This window comes from Heloderma suspectum, chromosome 2, assembly GCF_057233095.1.
Source record: "Heloderma suspectum isolate Gila_16-S chromosome 2, 16-S_ref, whole genome shotgun sequence".
Lineage (NCBI taxonomy): Eukaryota > Metazoa > Chordata > Lepidosauria > Squamata > Helodermatidae > Heloderma > Heloderma suspectum.
In genome coordinates this window covers 179,828,925-179,842,341 of record NC_139459.1, presented here as the reverse complement: position 1 = coordinate 179,842,341, position 13,417 = coordinate 179,828,925, and the positions used below count along the sequence as shown (strand labels likewise).

Below are 13,417 nucleotides of genomic sequence, written 5' to 3'. Positions count from 1 at the left end.
CTCAGCCAGACTCCCCTCCCCCTGACAGGGAAGGACTGGCAGCCATCTTCCCTGAAGGCCCAGGCTCCTCCTGGTCTGGTGCCAGCACCTGCTTTCATGTGCCCTCAGTTTCTGGAAAGCTCTAGTTCTTCCCCTGAAGACGATTCTCTGACTTGGATTCCTGCATTGAGCAGGGGGTTGGACTCGATGGCCTTGTAGGCCCCTTCCAACCCTACTATTCTATGATTCTATGATTCCTCTAGTGGGGGCACAACAGCAGGTTTCTCCAATCCACACCCAGAAGTTTTGTCCTCCACACCATACTGGTTCTTTCCCATTCACCATCCTTGAATGCCTTGAATTTGGCAAGGTGATACTCATGATTGCTTTACTATTTCTCAACGAGGCATGAGGGATAGGGTATTTGTCCTCCGGTACCCCCCAAAGTGGAATGCAGAAAGCATTATTTGACACTTTTTAATATTAAAAAAGAAAAGAAGAGTAAATCAATCTGTTCTGAAAAGCACACAATTGGAATTGTATATTTCCATATCTTGTTGGCGCCGCTGTAAGGGCAGCGGCCAGAATGAAGGACAGTGTTTGATGGCCAGCATCAGGTGAGGGTGCAGGAGGGGGGAAGGGTTGCTAACCAAGGCTACTTTGTGCATGATGTTTTCTGAAAAAACAATGCATGAGTCCTGAACCGGGGGCAATGGTGTGGTGCAGGGGGAACGCAGGGGACCACAGCTCCAGCACATTTTTCAGAGCTGGAGCAGTGAATTCACCTGTGAAGAGTCAGGGGAACTGATGGACTCTCCTTGCTCTGGCAAGCGAATGAAGTGATAACTAGGCTTTCAAGTTTTACCATTCTTTGTGACAGGTTTGCAGGGAGGAAGTCAGAGGATGAGGAAGGAACATAATCAAGCAGAGGCTGGATGCTTCTTGCCTTCTCTTTGACATGGAGGTGGGGTCCTGTTTCAAGCTAGCAGTTTAAATGGTAATCAGGGGAGACTACTGGCTCCGGTGTCAGTGGGGCTGTGAATCTGCTCCGGGTTTTAGTCAGAAACCAGTCAGAACTCTAAAGGAGCTATCCAAGGTGTGAAACACCTTGAATAGCTCCCTTAGAGTTCTGACTGAATCCCGGAGTGGATTCACACAGCCCCACTGACATTGGAGTCACCAGCCTCTGCTGATGGTAACCCTTCTCTGCACGATTGTTTGCATTTCTAAACAGAAGCTCAAAAGTTGCATTTTAGCTGGCTGAAGAGCTTTTGTAAGAGCTCTCTGTGCTTTAAAAGTTGAACCGATGCAGTCAAAAGTAGGCACCACTGGGTTTCCTGGAGCTTCTTCCTCGGTGACGACGTGCAGGATTTCAGCCATGTAGAACCTAGTGCTATAATGTACTCAACCCAGTGCTCTTTGGTGCGTGTGGATCTGAGGCTGGAGTTGCCAGATGTGAAGACAGGCAGAAGGGGTTGAGGGTGGTGGAGACAGGAACAAACAGCGGCCAAATCTCATCCGGGAGTAAAATTCCGAAGCTGACGAGAAAAGTACTGAACAATGGATAGGGAGCAAGGATAAGAGTTGGCACAAAAACTAAGCACACTTTCAGAGCGTGGGCAGAAGGGTTGGCTAAATCAGGCACTCAGGGTGGAACAGCACCAACCATACAACTCATCAATGCCTCCTGCTCTGATTTATTTAATCACAAAGCCTGGAGGACTCCACTTTAAGGGCAGGGCTTGCTGGGTGGGACCTGGTTGTCTGTGATGGTCCAGCTAGCAGAGAATGATAAAATAATAGACACCAGTGGTGCATCTGTACTGATGGAGCTTTTGATTCTGGCTTTCAGCTCTTCAGTGGAGGCCTTCCCAGAGGGCATCTCTGCTCCTGCTGCCTACGGTAAGTGCCATCTTTCCATCTTTTCTGTCATTGGCTGTCATTCCTCCCTAACTATGAGGGAAGATGGGCCAAAAGCTGGGACACTCCCAGGTTGTAGGGAGACTCAGCTCAAACTATACATGAGGCTCAGTTGTGTGTCATTCCCTAGGCTTTTTTTTAATTGGAAAGTAGCCACTGGAGGCACCAATCTTGTGCAGCATGGGGAATGGGGAAGGATGCACAACCCTTTCTGCTTGGGATGTTCTCCCATTCAAAATCACCCCTCCAGCTGCTTTTCTGCCCACAGGAGGAAAGATACAGGTCCCTGTATTCCCTGCCCAGGCCCCAGATGGGAAAGACACTTGCAGGTGAAATCTGAGTGGACAAATGGCAGGAAGGGAGAGGATTAAAGAGCCCCTTCCCCACTCATGCTCAAGACTGCAACCTCCCACAGCTGGATCCAAGTAGCCAGCCCAGAGCTAAACTCTTGCCGCATCTTCCAATATTGCCCACAGTTCAAAGCTATTATAGATGGTTGTGGGGGGAGGGCTCCTTCATCAACATTCAGGATGGGTATGTATACGTATATGTATGTATATGTGTATGTACACACACTCCCTTAGCAAGGTTGTGTGTACTCTGCACTTAAAAATACAAATAACTATTTTCACCAATATAATCCACATTCTGTGACACAAAAAGTGGAGTGCTACAACGTGTGTAAATTTTTCCTCTGAGATTTTGGCAGGCGTTGGCCGAAAATGTGCAAGCTTATTAAAACATAAGAGCTAGAAACTTGACTTTTTAAAAAAAGAAAAGAAGACTAAGAATCTCCGGAAGCTGAATTCTGCAGTCAGTACCACATTCTGTGGCTTTTCTGTGGTTCTGCAGAATTGTAACGCACACACAGGCTATCCATGAAGAGCGGTGTTGTGGCACACCCCTCATAAAGCTTCATAGAGAAAACCACTCAGCCTCTTGACCTTGAGTCAGTCCCGCTTCAGCTTCTGGATGCCTGGCTTTATTCCTCTGGTGACTGTGGACTGGTTGTGCTTTGTGTTATTTTGTAGGATCCTGCAGCAACAGAACCAGCTTTGAAGATGACCTTAGCCTGGGAGCAGAAGGTAAGGGGTGAGAGCTGTTGCAAGCAAACAGGCCTTCCTCCTAAATGGCCATGGATGGTATGTCAGTGGCAGGAAGGCTAGTGACAGGGGTGTGGTCCTGAGGGTTTCACAACAGCATTGTGCTTGCATCACGGCATTCGGTGAGTGGCAGATAAGCGGCATTAGGAATAAATCAGTTTGGAGGAAGATGTTGTTGTATCTCAGCTCAATAGGGTCCTTGGATTTGCCATGCTGCAACTAGGGATGGGGCAGAAATTACCTAACTTCATATTTTTGAAGCCCTGCGTGAACCAAAACCCAGTTATCCTTTGAAATTCACACTTCTCCAGATTATGCAATGTGTACAAAGATGCTTTTATTAGGGTAAGTAATGTTAAAAAATGCAGTATATTAGGAAATTTGCATGCAAACAAATGTGTATATTAGTCAAAATGCATACAAAAACCCGTGTATTAGGAGAAATGTTATGAATTTTCATGGAAGCATTTTATTAACATTTTTTACAAAGTTTGGGATGCACCGAAGTTTGGGCTGGAGAAATTCTAAAAGTTCGAGATGAGCCAACTTTAAGATTAGGCAAATAAGGAACTGAGAGAAACCAAAATTGAGATTCGTCCACCCTTAGTTGCAACCAGATGCAGAAGTCAATTGCGCCTACTTTATTTAGTTATTACATTTATATCCTGCCTTTCCCCCTCTTTGAGGAACCCAAGGAGGCCTACATTCTCCTCCTCTCCATTTTAGCCTCAAAACAACAACCCCGTGAGGTGGGTTGGGCTGAGAGTCTGTGACTGGCCCAAAGTCACCCAGTGAGCTTCCATGGCTGAGTGGGGACTAGAACCTGGATTTCCCGTGTCCCAGTCCAACACTCTCGCCATTACACCACGCTGACTCTCTGCTTTTCACATACAACCAGCCTGGAAGATCTGTCCTTGAGGAAGATACAGTTTCAGAGGCGATGTTCACAGTATCATCAGCCACAGGGCCGCAGGAGTGGCATCCGCGCTGGCCTTTTCCATGCTGCACTGATGATAACAAAGTCTCCCGAACTTCTCAAGCTTAACTGAAGGGCTGTAGCTCGGGGGCAGAGTGGCTGCCTTTCATGCAGAAAGTCCCAGGTTCAATCCCCAGCATCTCCAAGTAGGACTGGGAAAGGCCCCTGTCTGAAGCCTTGGAGAGCAGCTGCCAGGCAGTGTTTACAATGGCCTAGATGGTCCCATGTTCTGACACAGTATAAGGCAGCTTCCTATGTTCCAGTAAAAAGTCATACTTTTTAATGGGTTATTGGTAGAGCAGGGGTAGGCAACCTTGTGCCCTCCAGATGTCTTGGGCTACAAATTATCCCTGACCTTTTTCTATACAGCTGGTGGGAGTTGTAGACCAAAACATCGGGAAGGCACCATGGGAGGGGCTGTGGCTCAGTGGTAGAGCACTCGCTTTGCATGCAGAAGGTCCCAGGTTCGATCCCCGGCATCTCCAGCTAGGGCTGTAAAAACTCCTGCCTGAGTCCCTGGAGAGCTGCTGCCAGTCAGTGTCGACAGTACTGGGCTAGATGGACCAAGGGTCTGACTCAGAATAGGGCAGCTTCCTATCTTCCACCAGAATGCCTACCCCTTGTTGTAGAGTATGTTAGATAAAGAACTAAGAACCTAGGGAGCTGCCTTATAAGCAAGCAGCCTCCTTCTATGGGTGGGTATTATTTGGGGCTCATGGGAGACTTTAAGTATTACATTAATTTACTTCTTATGGCACACTAGCAAACCTCACCACAAAATTTGGTAACTACTAGTTGAAGGCAAAGTGATGCATAATTTGTAGTTCTGTGATCACAGTATGCAAGTGTGGATTTTTGTACTGGATAAAGAATTTAGCATCCTGAAAATGCTTGCCACTGATTTAAAAGGAAGTGTCTAGCCTTTATGGTGACAACAGCCATCTTTATTATTTACACCTAAGAATGTCTTGCTTAGCTAGCTTTCAAATTAGCTGAGGCCAGTCAGGCAGCAAGGTGTTAGATCTAATATATCTAGGGACTTGTATTTGGCAACATTTATCTTGGCAAAGCAACCCCTTGTTGGGGTTGAAATTAACTGTCTGCAATGCACATCAGCTCAGGTTTAGCAAAACTTACCTTAATTTGCAAAAAACACCAAGGAGGGCTGGGAAGGAGCTCTGCTTTGATCTAACTGTTCATAGAATCATAGAATAGTAGGGTTGGAAGGGGCCTACAAGACTATCGAGTCCAACCCCCTGCTCAATGCAGGAATCCAAGTCAGAGCATCCCTGACAGATGGCTGTCCAGCCTCGTATTGAATGCCTCCAGCATGGGAGAGCCCACCACCTCCCTAGGGATTTGGTTCCATTGTCGTATTGCTCTAACAGTCAGGAAGTTTTTCCTGATGTTCAGCCGGAATCTGGCTTCCTGTCACTTGAGCCCATTATTCTGTGTCCTGTACTCTGGGATGTTCAAGAAGAGATCCTGGCCTTCCTCTCTGTGACAACCTTTCAAGTACCTGAAGAGCACTATCATATCTCTCCTCAATCTTCTCTTCTCAAGGCTAAACATGCCCAGTTCTTTCAGTCTCTCTTCACTGGGCTTTGTTTCCAGTCCCCTGATCATCTTTGTTGCCCTCCTCTGAACTCTCTCCAGCTTGTCTATTCAACATTCTCAAAGCCTTGTAAAGGAGTTGAGATTGTAATTTCTCCTCAAACTAAGCTTTGATCTTTGGAGTTCAGCTGTTGGACAGTTTAACAAAATTTAGGGTGCAATCCTATTTATGTTTAAACAGAGAAAAGGCCTACAACTGCCAGCATTCCCCAGTCAGCAAGGGAATGGCTGGCTGGGGAACCAAGGCTGTCTGGGGAATGCTGGGAGTTGTAGGCCTTTTCTCTGCCTAAACATAAATAGGATTGTGCCCTTAGTGAAGGTAAAAGTATCTAGGACAAAGTCAGGAGCTCAGAGTTCAAAGTGGGAGGCTGGGAGACCAGCCTTAATACTAGATCTTTCCCACTGAAAATGGGAGTTGACGGACTTGCTTAGTGCAGGGTCCTTGCCTGACTTCTAGCTACAGAGGGATCCAGTGTACGTTTTGCTCATGAGAGCCCCTTTCTCCTCCTTCCAGCAATGTTGCTACTGGACAAAGACAGAGCCGAGTCCAGGTGAGAAACAGGCATGAATGCTTTTTGTTAATTTTTGTTGCCGGAGTGAACATTTTGTATAAATCTGAAATTCAGCAATATTTCAGGATTTAAATTTTATTTTATTTATTTTAGAAATTGACTTTCTAATTTTCTTGTGAAATTAGTTTTTCAGGCATGCTTACAAAATAACAACCCTTAAGTCTACAGAAATAAATAACACTCTTTTAAAAGCAACAACTCTCTAATAGTCCCATCCTAGGCATGTTTGCCCAGAAGTAAATTCCATTGCCTTAAATGGGGCCAACTCTCAAGTAAGTGTATCACAGGAGTCCCCAATGCAAAACCTGTGGGGACCTCCAACAGCACCCTGCAAAGCTCTCCACTCCCTGCCCCCTTCAAAAACATTCTTTAAAAATGTTTTGGAAAATGTTATGGTAGTCTTCTCTCTCTAGCCTTACTCTTTCTCTCCACTCTGCTCCCTTGCCTTGCTGTTTTCCCCTCTCTCCCTCCCAGCCTCCAGCTTTGCTATTTCTCTCCCACCTCTTTACCCTGTTTCTCCCCCTCCCAGCCTCTAGCCTCGCTCTTTCTCCCCCCTCTACCCCTTTGTGTTCCTATTTCCCCCTCCTTCCCAGCTTCTAGCTCTCTTATTTCTCTCCACCTCTTTACGTTGCTGTTTCTCCCCCCTCCCAGCCTCTAGTCTTGCTCTTTCTATCCCTACCCCTTTACCTTGCTCTTTCCCCTGCCCTCACAGCCTCTAGCTTCACTGTTTCTCTTCCCCTCCCTCTTTAGCTCACTTTTGACTAGCCAGGCCCCCATAGCAGCCATTACATGATTAGCCACATCCTCCATGGGAGCCATTTTATGATGTGCCCACAGCAGTTTCTCAAATTCCCATATGTGCCCATACATCCAAAACGGTTGGAGACCCCTGGTGTATAGGATTGCAGCCTGAACCATTTATCTTAGTTCTGAAATGTAAGGTAATAACATCAAGTATTTGCATGCTGAATTATTTTTTATCGCTTGTCTTTCCAAAAACCCATGCATCCAACTTCACCCTGAAACTGAGAATACGGAGTACAAAAAAACAAAGGAGGAAAAAACAGATTAGGAGAATAGCAATCACATAGAATTTTTGAAATGGTCCCCTTTCCCCCATCAGTTTCAGCTCTAACTATAATGGCCCCAACCCAACAGAGAGCTATAACCACTTAAGGCCATTGAAGTCCATGGCCTTAAGCCCGTGTAACTCTGCTCAGGCTCACCCATTACCTGAGGCCTTTATATTAAGTTGAGGTCTGACTGAGGGTTCATCTAGTCTAACATGCCGTTCCCCACAGTGATTGATCGGATGCTGTGGGTACCCCACAAAGCAGGACATGAAGCCTACAGCTCCCTCCTTCTTAAGGTGGCCAGGTGTCCTGCTTTACAGAGGACAGCCCTCCATTTTGGAGAACTGTCAGAGGACAGATGTCTATTTGAAGGTGTCCTCTATTGGATGGTCTGCCCAATCTGGTTTAAAGTCAAAGAACCATCAGAAGGAAGAGCTGGGTCTTGACATTGCCCTTCAACAGCACTTGGACAGCAGGCTGAGCAGGGCACACTGGTGCTTCCTCTCTATGGTGAGATTTATTGTATTTCTATTTAAATTATAGTTATTATTTCTAAATTTGCAGCTATACATAGAAATTAGCATATGCAAATGTTATGCAAATTGGTACCCCCGTTTGACCTCTTTTTGTTGCTGTTGCAAGCCTTGGCCTTTTCCCTTAGTGAATACAATTTACAAATATTTTTTTCCACTGTGCCAGATCATTCAAGTCGATTATGACGGGAAGTGTTTGGAAAATAATCATTTAATTTTAGCATTGCTACCATTTTTTTTACAGCACTGACCCTACCCGAAACTGTGAGATGTACCCGAGACCATCATTTGATATCCTTTTTTATTTTCTTGATCAGTGGACACAGATATAAATGCTGGAGTTTATTTCTGCATGCTCCTATTTTTGAATGCTTCACTTTCCCATGTTTTTTTTTAAATGTCCTTGTCAGAAGAAGCATACCAAGGAGCAATGTTCTAGCCCAGCACCCTCTCTGCTGTGCTACTTTTCTTGCATAGAGCTTTTGTAAGGGAGTGTTCACAAATGTGATACTCCCACCTGCAATTTGCAGTGGTATGATCCGTTCCATCACATCAGGAGTTTACTACGTCATTCCCACAGGATTCTGCTGAATGTGTAACTGGAGCCTTAGTTTCACACTACCAGAACACCCAGAGAACTCTCTTTCTCTCTGACCTGGTTTGTATGCCACGCTAAGCCATGGCAGGTTGTTATTGTGGGTTGTCAAGAATGGCTAGAGAGCCGCTCAGCAAGAGCAGTGAAAACCCATGCCTCTCCTCGCAATCTCAGTAGTGTCACCACCATCCTCCCTCATCCCTTCTCAGAACAGCTCAGCATGGATTTTTCCCCCAATAGAAATCTTGTAGAAGGGACACTGGAGAGTGTCCCAAACACCTTCACATTTTTCCCAGTTCTGTGCAAGTGTGCAGGTATGAATGTCTGCTGCTAGGAATTTTGAATACTTTCCCCGTCTGTTTCACTGCTCTGCCTTGAAATTTGTGCAATTTCCCCCTCCATTTTCCTGCTCTGCCTTGCAATTTGTGCAATTTCCCCCTCTGTTTTACTGCTCTGCCATGAAATCTGCATATTTTTATGCAAATTTGCCTCTCTTGTCTGCCTTGAAATTTGCATAACTTTATCCACTCAGTCCCTGCTCTGCCTTGAATTTTGCATACGTTTAGCGATCCTGCTCACTGCTCTGTAACTCTTATGTACATCTGACGAGGGGGAGCCTAAAGCTGCTTGCAGCTGCAGGGGAAAACTAGCTTGGTGGTGGTGTTACTACTTCAGTAAAACCTGAAGCAGCCTTTTTTTTTTTTCTTTAAAGATGGTTTCTAACAAGGGGAGCTCCAAGGTGGAGGGTGAAATTGCCAAGGATGTTTACAAGAAGGAGACAGCAGTATGCCTGGCTAAATAGTAGACAGGTGGTCTTGCACACTTGCGCAAGTCCCCAAAAAAGAAAAGAGAAAGGAATTATGCACATGTTCCCATGCGAATACCCATGCTGGATCAGATCAAGGGTCGATCTAGTGCAGCTTTCTGTAAACACGGTGGCCAACCAGCTGTCGACTGGGAACCCACAAGCAGGGTATGAGCGCAACAGCACCCTCCTGCCCATGTTCGTAAGGGCTCAGAAAGTTATTTCCTTTTTGCGATGTGATGCGGGTGTGTGTGGAGGGAGAGTTTTGCTCAGAAAGGTAGAGCACTGACAAGAGGGGGATATGGCTATGCTGGGCTCAACAGCGGACAGGTGGCCTTGTGGTCCTATGCACTTGCCCAAGACACTTTTTTTTAAAAAAGTTTGTGAATGCGTTCATGCAATCATAAGGCCTCAGAAACCTAATTCCCTTTGGCAATCTGATGTGTGTGTGGGGGAGTTTCCCTCATGAGCCGGCAACTCCAGCGGACCAATTTCAGAAAGGGTGCTGATGTAGGGAAAGAGGAAGTCAGGGTTTTGCCACCAAGGTCCCTGCGATACGTGTTGGCAGGCGCTGGGAGGACTGAGAGGTACTGAGGGGATAACAAGCCATGGTGAGCAGGCGATCATTTGGCAGGAGTAACTGACAAACCAGCCACCGTGGCTTATCTCAGGGTGGATTAGCTTGATGTGTGAACTTGCCCTCTTTCTCTGTGGGCAGGTTCACATGGTTACAGGGGGAAGATAAGCCACAGTGGCGTCTTTTCCGTCCCTGCACATGCCTGTCATGAGCCACCTAATTAGCAGAATTATCTTTGCTGGGTGCGAGTTGTTGTGATATCCGAACCCGACGAGGGTGGATGGCTGGGGTGGTTTACAAACCATCCTGAAACCCACGGTGGCTTATTTTCCCTCTGTGTTTGTGCAAACTCAGTCCCCCTGCCTCTGTGTGTGTGTGTGTGTGTGTGTGTGTGAGAGGGAGAGGGAGAGGGAGAGGGAGAGGGAGAGAGGGAGGGAGGGAGGGAGGGAGGGAGGGAATGAGGTGGGAAAGCTTAAGGCCAGTCCTGTTCAGGTAGGGTGATCACTTATGAATCATCAAAAAAGAGGACAAAGGAGTATACTGATTTGCATAAAATCTGCATACGGCCATGTATATGTATAGATGCAAATTTAGACATCATTCTAATCATTTTCGATAGAAATACAGTACATCCCACCATACTGTGGAAGACCGACGTGGTGACCTGTGTGCCTGCCTGCTCAGTCTGCTGTTCAGGTGGTCACTGGCGATGGGCAGCTGTTCTGACGGGTCCTTGAACTTTGAACCAGAATTGGACAGGGCAGCCCCTCAAATATAGGAAGTCTTCAAATAAAGCCTGGTTCTCTGGCAGCCCTTCAAACAGAGGGCCGTCCTCTGTAAAAGAGGACATAGTGCCATCCAATGCTCCATATACCACCGATCAGCTGTCATGTCTCCCCCAAGGAGCCCTGGGAGATGTCGTTTGATAAGGGTGTTGGGCCTCCTGTGTTAGAAGCCCCTCACCCCTCTTGCAATACTACAGTTCCCAAGTTTCTCTGTGGAGAGGAAACGACAGTGTTTTTGTGGTGTACTAGATATGCCCTTAGTGGTTGTTTTGTTCCAGGGCAGATAAGCCAGGGCATCTCTTCACTGTCTTGTGTTTTCACTTCCATTGCAGGTCCCCCAAAGGATCCCTCTGGCCTTCCCAGCATCTCAATCTGGACCACAGCATGGCTTCCAGTGCCATCTCAGGCAGCACCAACAAGACCAGCTCGAGGTCAGCGTGAGGCATGTTTGGGGAGGGCCTGGGCTGCAGTGAAGGACCACCCATCTAAGCAGTTCCCCAGTGGCGACCATCAGGCTTGAAGCAGGGAGACCTGGGTTCATGTCCTGACACCACCATGAAGCTTACTGCAAGACCTTAGGCTGAGCACTCTCTCTCTGCCTAGCCTACCTCATAGGGTTGTGAGGAGCAGTGCAGGTTCCAGGTTTGCGAGGGCCCTTGGGCAAGACACCTTCAATGGGCCTGCTCCCTCAGAGAGTCTGCCTTCTCTCTGCCATTGCCACGAGCTGCTATTGCTTCTCCTCCTCATCACTGCTCCCACTTGCCTGCTTGACAGGCAGGGAACCAGGGAGCAAGCAGGCCGCGGCATCTCCTGCGCCTCCTTCTCACCACCACCACTGTGTGGGCTGGAGTGAGAGGCAGATGAACAAGCAGGTTGCAAGGGTGAGGAAGAGAAGCACCTTCAGGGGCTCTTGTCGGTGGGCCCCTGTTGGGATGTGGGCCCTTGGCGGGTGCCCAACCAGGCCTACCTTTGATGCTGGCTCTGGTTGTGAGGATAAAATTGGGGGAGGGGAGAATCCCATGTATGCTTCCTGTAGCTCTTTGAAGGAAGGGCAGGATAAGCATGTAATAATCAGTCAAGAAGTTTGTATGTGTTCTCTGGTTGTCAGTAGAACTCAGTGGCATAAGCATAAGAGGGGGTTGGGAATCTGACTAGGGTGGGGTGGGGGGCAGCTGGAAAATCAGAGACAAAGTTATGCAGAAATGAAGTCTGCGGCTGCAATCCTATACACCCACTTACCTGGGAGTGAGTGCCATTGAACTCAATGGGATTTACTTGTGAGTTGACATGTATAGGGTTGCACCCTCAGCAAACATTAGGGTATACTGGTATGCCCAAATGGAGTTGGGAAAAGAGCTTGTGGACATATATGTCTGTGTGTCTCTATATCTCTGTCTTTCTGTGTGTCTATTACCTGAAACACCACCAACAACAATAAATGATTAAAATTCAAATGCAGTGATTGGTTGGGACATCACTGCATTGATGTTTCCTGCCCCCGCCTGGCCTCTGCTCTTTTCCCTAGTATCTCAGAGGTGCTGGACCTCTGTGAAGTTGATGCTGAGACCATCCTCTGCAACCTGGGCTTCATGCAAGAGGAGAAGCAGGCTGCGTCATGGATCCCAGCTCGGTTCTTCTCAGTTCCATCCCAGGCTCAGGGCATTGATTTCCAGCTCTTCCTGAGATCCCAGGTGCAACGGATAGAGACGGAGGACCCTTGCCTGATGCTGGCAAGTAGGTGTCGCACACTTTCAAGACTGGCGGTCCTGGAGTGGGGATCTCAAAGAGCAAGGCATGCCTCTTACTCGAGGGAGAGGCCATGGCTCAGTAGTCAGAGCACATGCTTTGCATACAGCAGGTCCTGGGTTCAAGCTCTGGCATCTTTAGTTGAAAGGACCTCAGGTAGGAGATGATAGGAAAGACCACAGTTCCTGAGCTCTTTAGGATCCACAACCAATCAGAGTAAACAGCACTGGTTTAGATCCCCCAGCCTGGGTCCTCTAGATATTTTGGACCACAACACCCAGGCAGGACTGAACTAAAACCAGAGAGAGAGCCAGCATGGTGTAGTGGCTAAAGTGTTGGACTGGGAGTCAGGAGATCCAGGTTCTAGTCCCCACTCGGCCATGAAGCTCACTGGGTGATTTTGGGCCAGTCACAGACTCTCAGCCCAACCTACCTCACAGGGTTGTTGTTGTGAAGATAAAATGGGGAGGCGGAGAAGGATTATGTACGCCGCCTCGGGTTCCTTAAGGAGGAGTAAAGGTGGGTTATAAATTTAATAAAAATACATACATACATACATACATACCTCAGCTTGGGCAAGAGGAAGGCAGAGAAGAACAGGATGCCAGAGGAGGCCTGCAGTAGCTGAGTGAGGAAGAATGTTAGGAAAGATGGTCATGGGCCAAGCCTAGAAGGGAGAGACTTGGCTTCTGGCCCATGGGGACAGCAAGGGTCAGGAAGACAGTTGGCCCCTTGATATAATCCTGCCTCCCTCCTAGAAGGGAGGAACAAGGATGACATTGGGAAAATTCTTCTCATTTAGAATAGAGGTGCTATGGGCATCTTCTCTCTTCCCCCTCTGAGACACTGGAGAGCTGTCTACCTTCAGGTTGGGGGTGTCGAACCTCTTTCAGTCCGAGAGCAGAATTCGGAGGGGCTCTTGGCAGCCACCTTCCCGCTACCAGTCACTGAGCCTCAGGAGAGGCATTTCAACCTTTTCAAATGGGGAAAAATGCAAAAGCCAGGAAACCACCAAAAGATTAGTGGCCAGGGGGAAGGAAGTGTGGCTATCTGGGGAACCCTGGAGGACCAGTTTGGGGCTCCAAGCAGGCTGGATCTGGCCCATGAGTGAGGTTCAGCACATCTGGTCTAGACCCTCC

The 13,417-nt window shown here is 47.6% G+C and overlaps 1 protein-coding gene across 5 annotated transcripts in view; it reads left to right on the top strand.

The window, feature by feature from the left end:
• TESPA1 (thymocyte expressed, positive selection associated 1) overlaps positions 1 to 13,417 on the top strand; it is a 37,664-nt gene that overhangs the window by 18,201 nt on the left and 6,046 nt on the right. For all 5 annotated transcript variants that reach the window (XM_084836503.1, XM_084836507.1, XM_084836504.1 and 2 more), the window contains 5 exons: positions 1,832 to 1,881; positions 2,931 to 2,984; positions 6,107 to 6,143; positions 10,865 to 10,963; positions 12,058 to 12,266. In XM_084836503.1, coding sequence (XP_084692629.1) covers positions 1,832 to 1,881; positions 2,931 to 2,984; positions 6,107 to 6,143; positions 10,865 to 10,963; positions 12,058 to 12,266 — 449 coding nt within the window. The remainder of the gene's footprint in view (positions 1 to 1,831; positions 1,882 to 2,930; positions 2,985 to 6,106; positions 6,144 to 10,864; positions 10,964 to 12,057; positions 12,267 to 13,417) is intronic.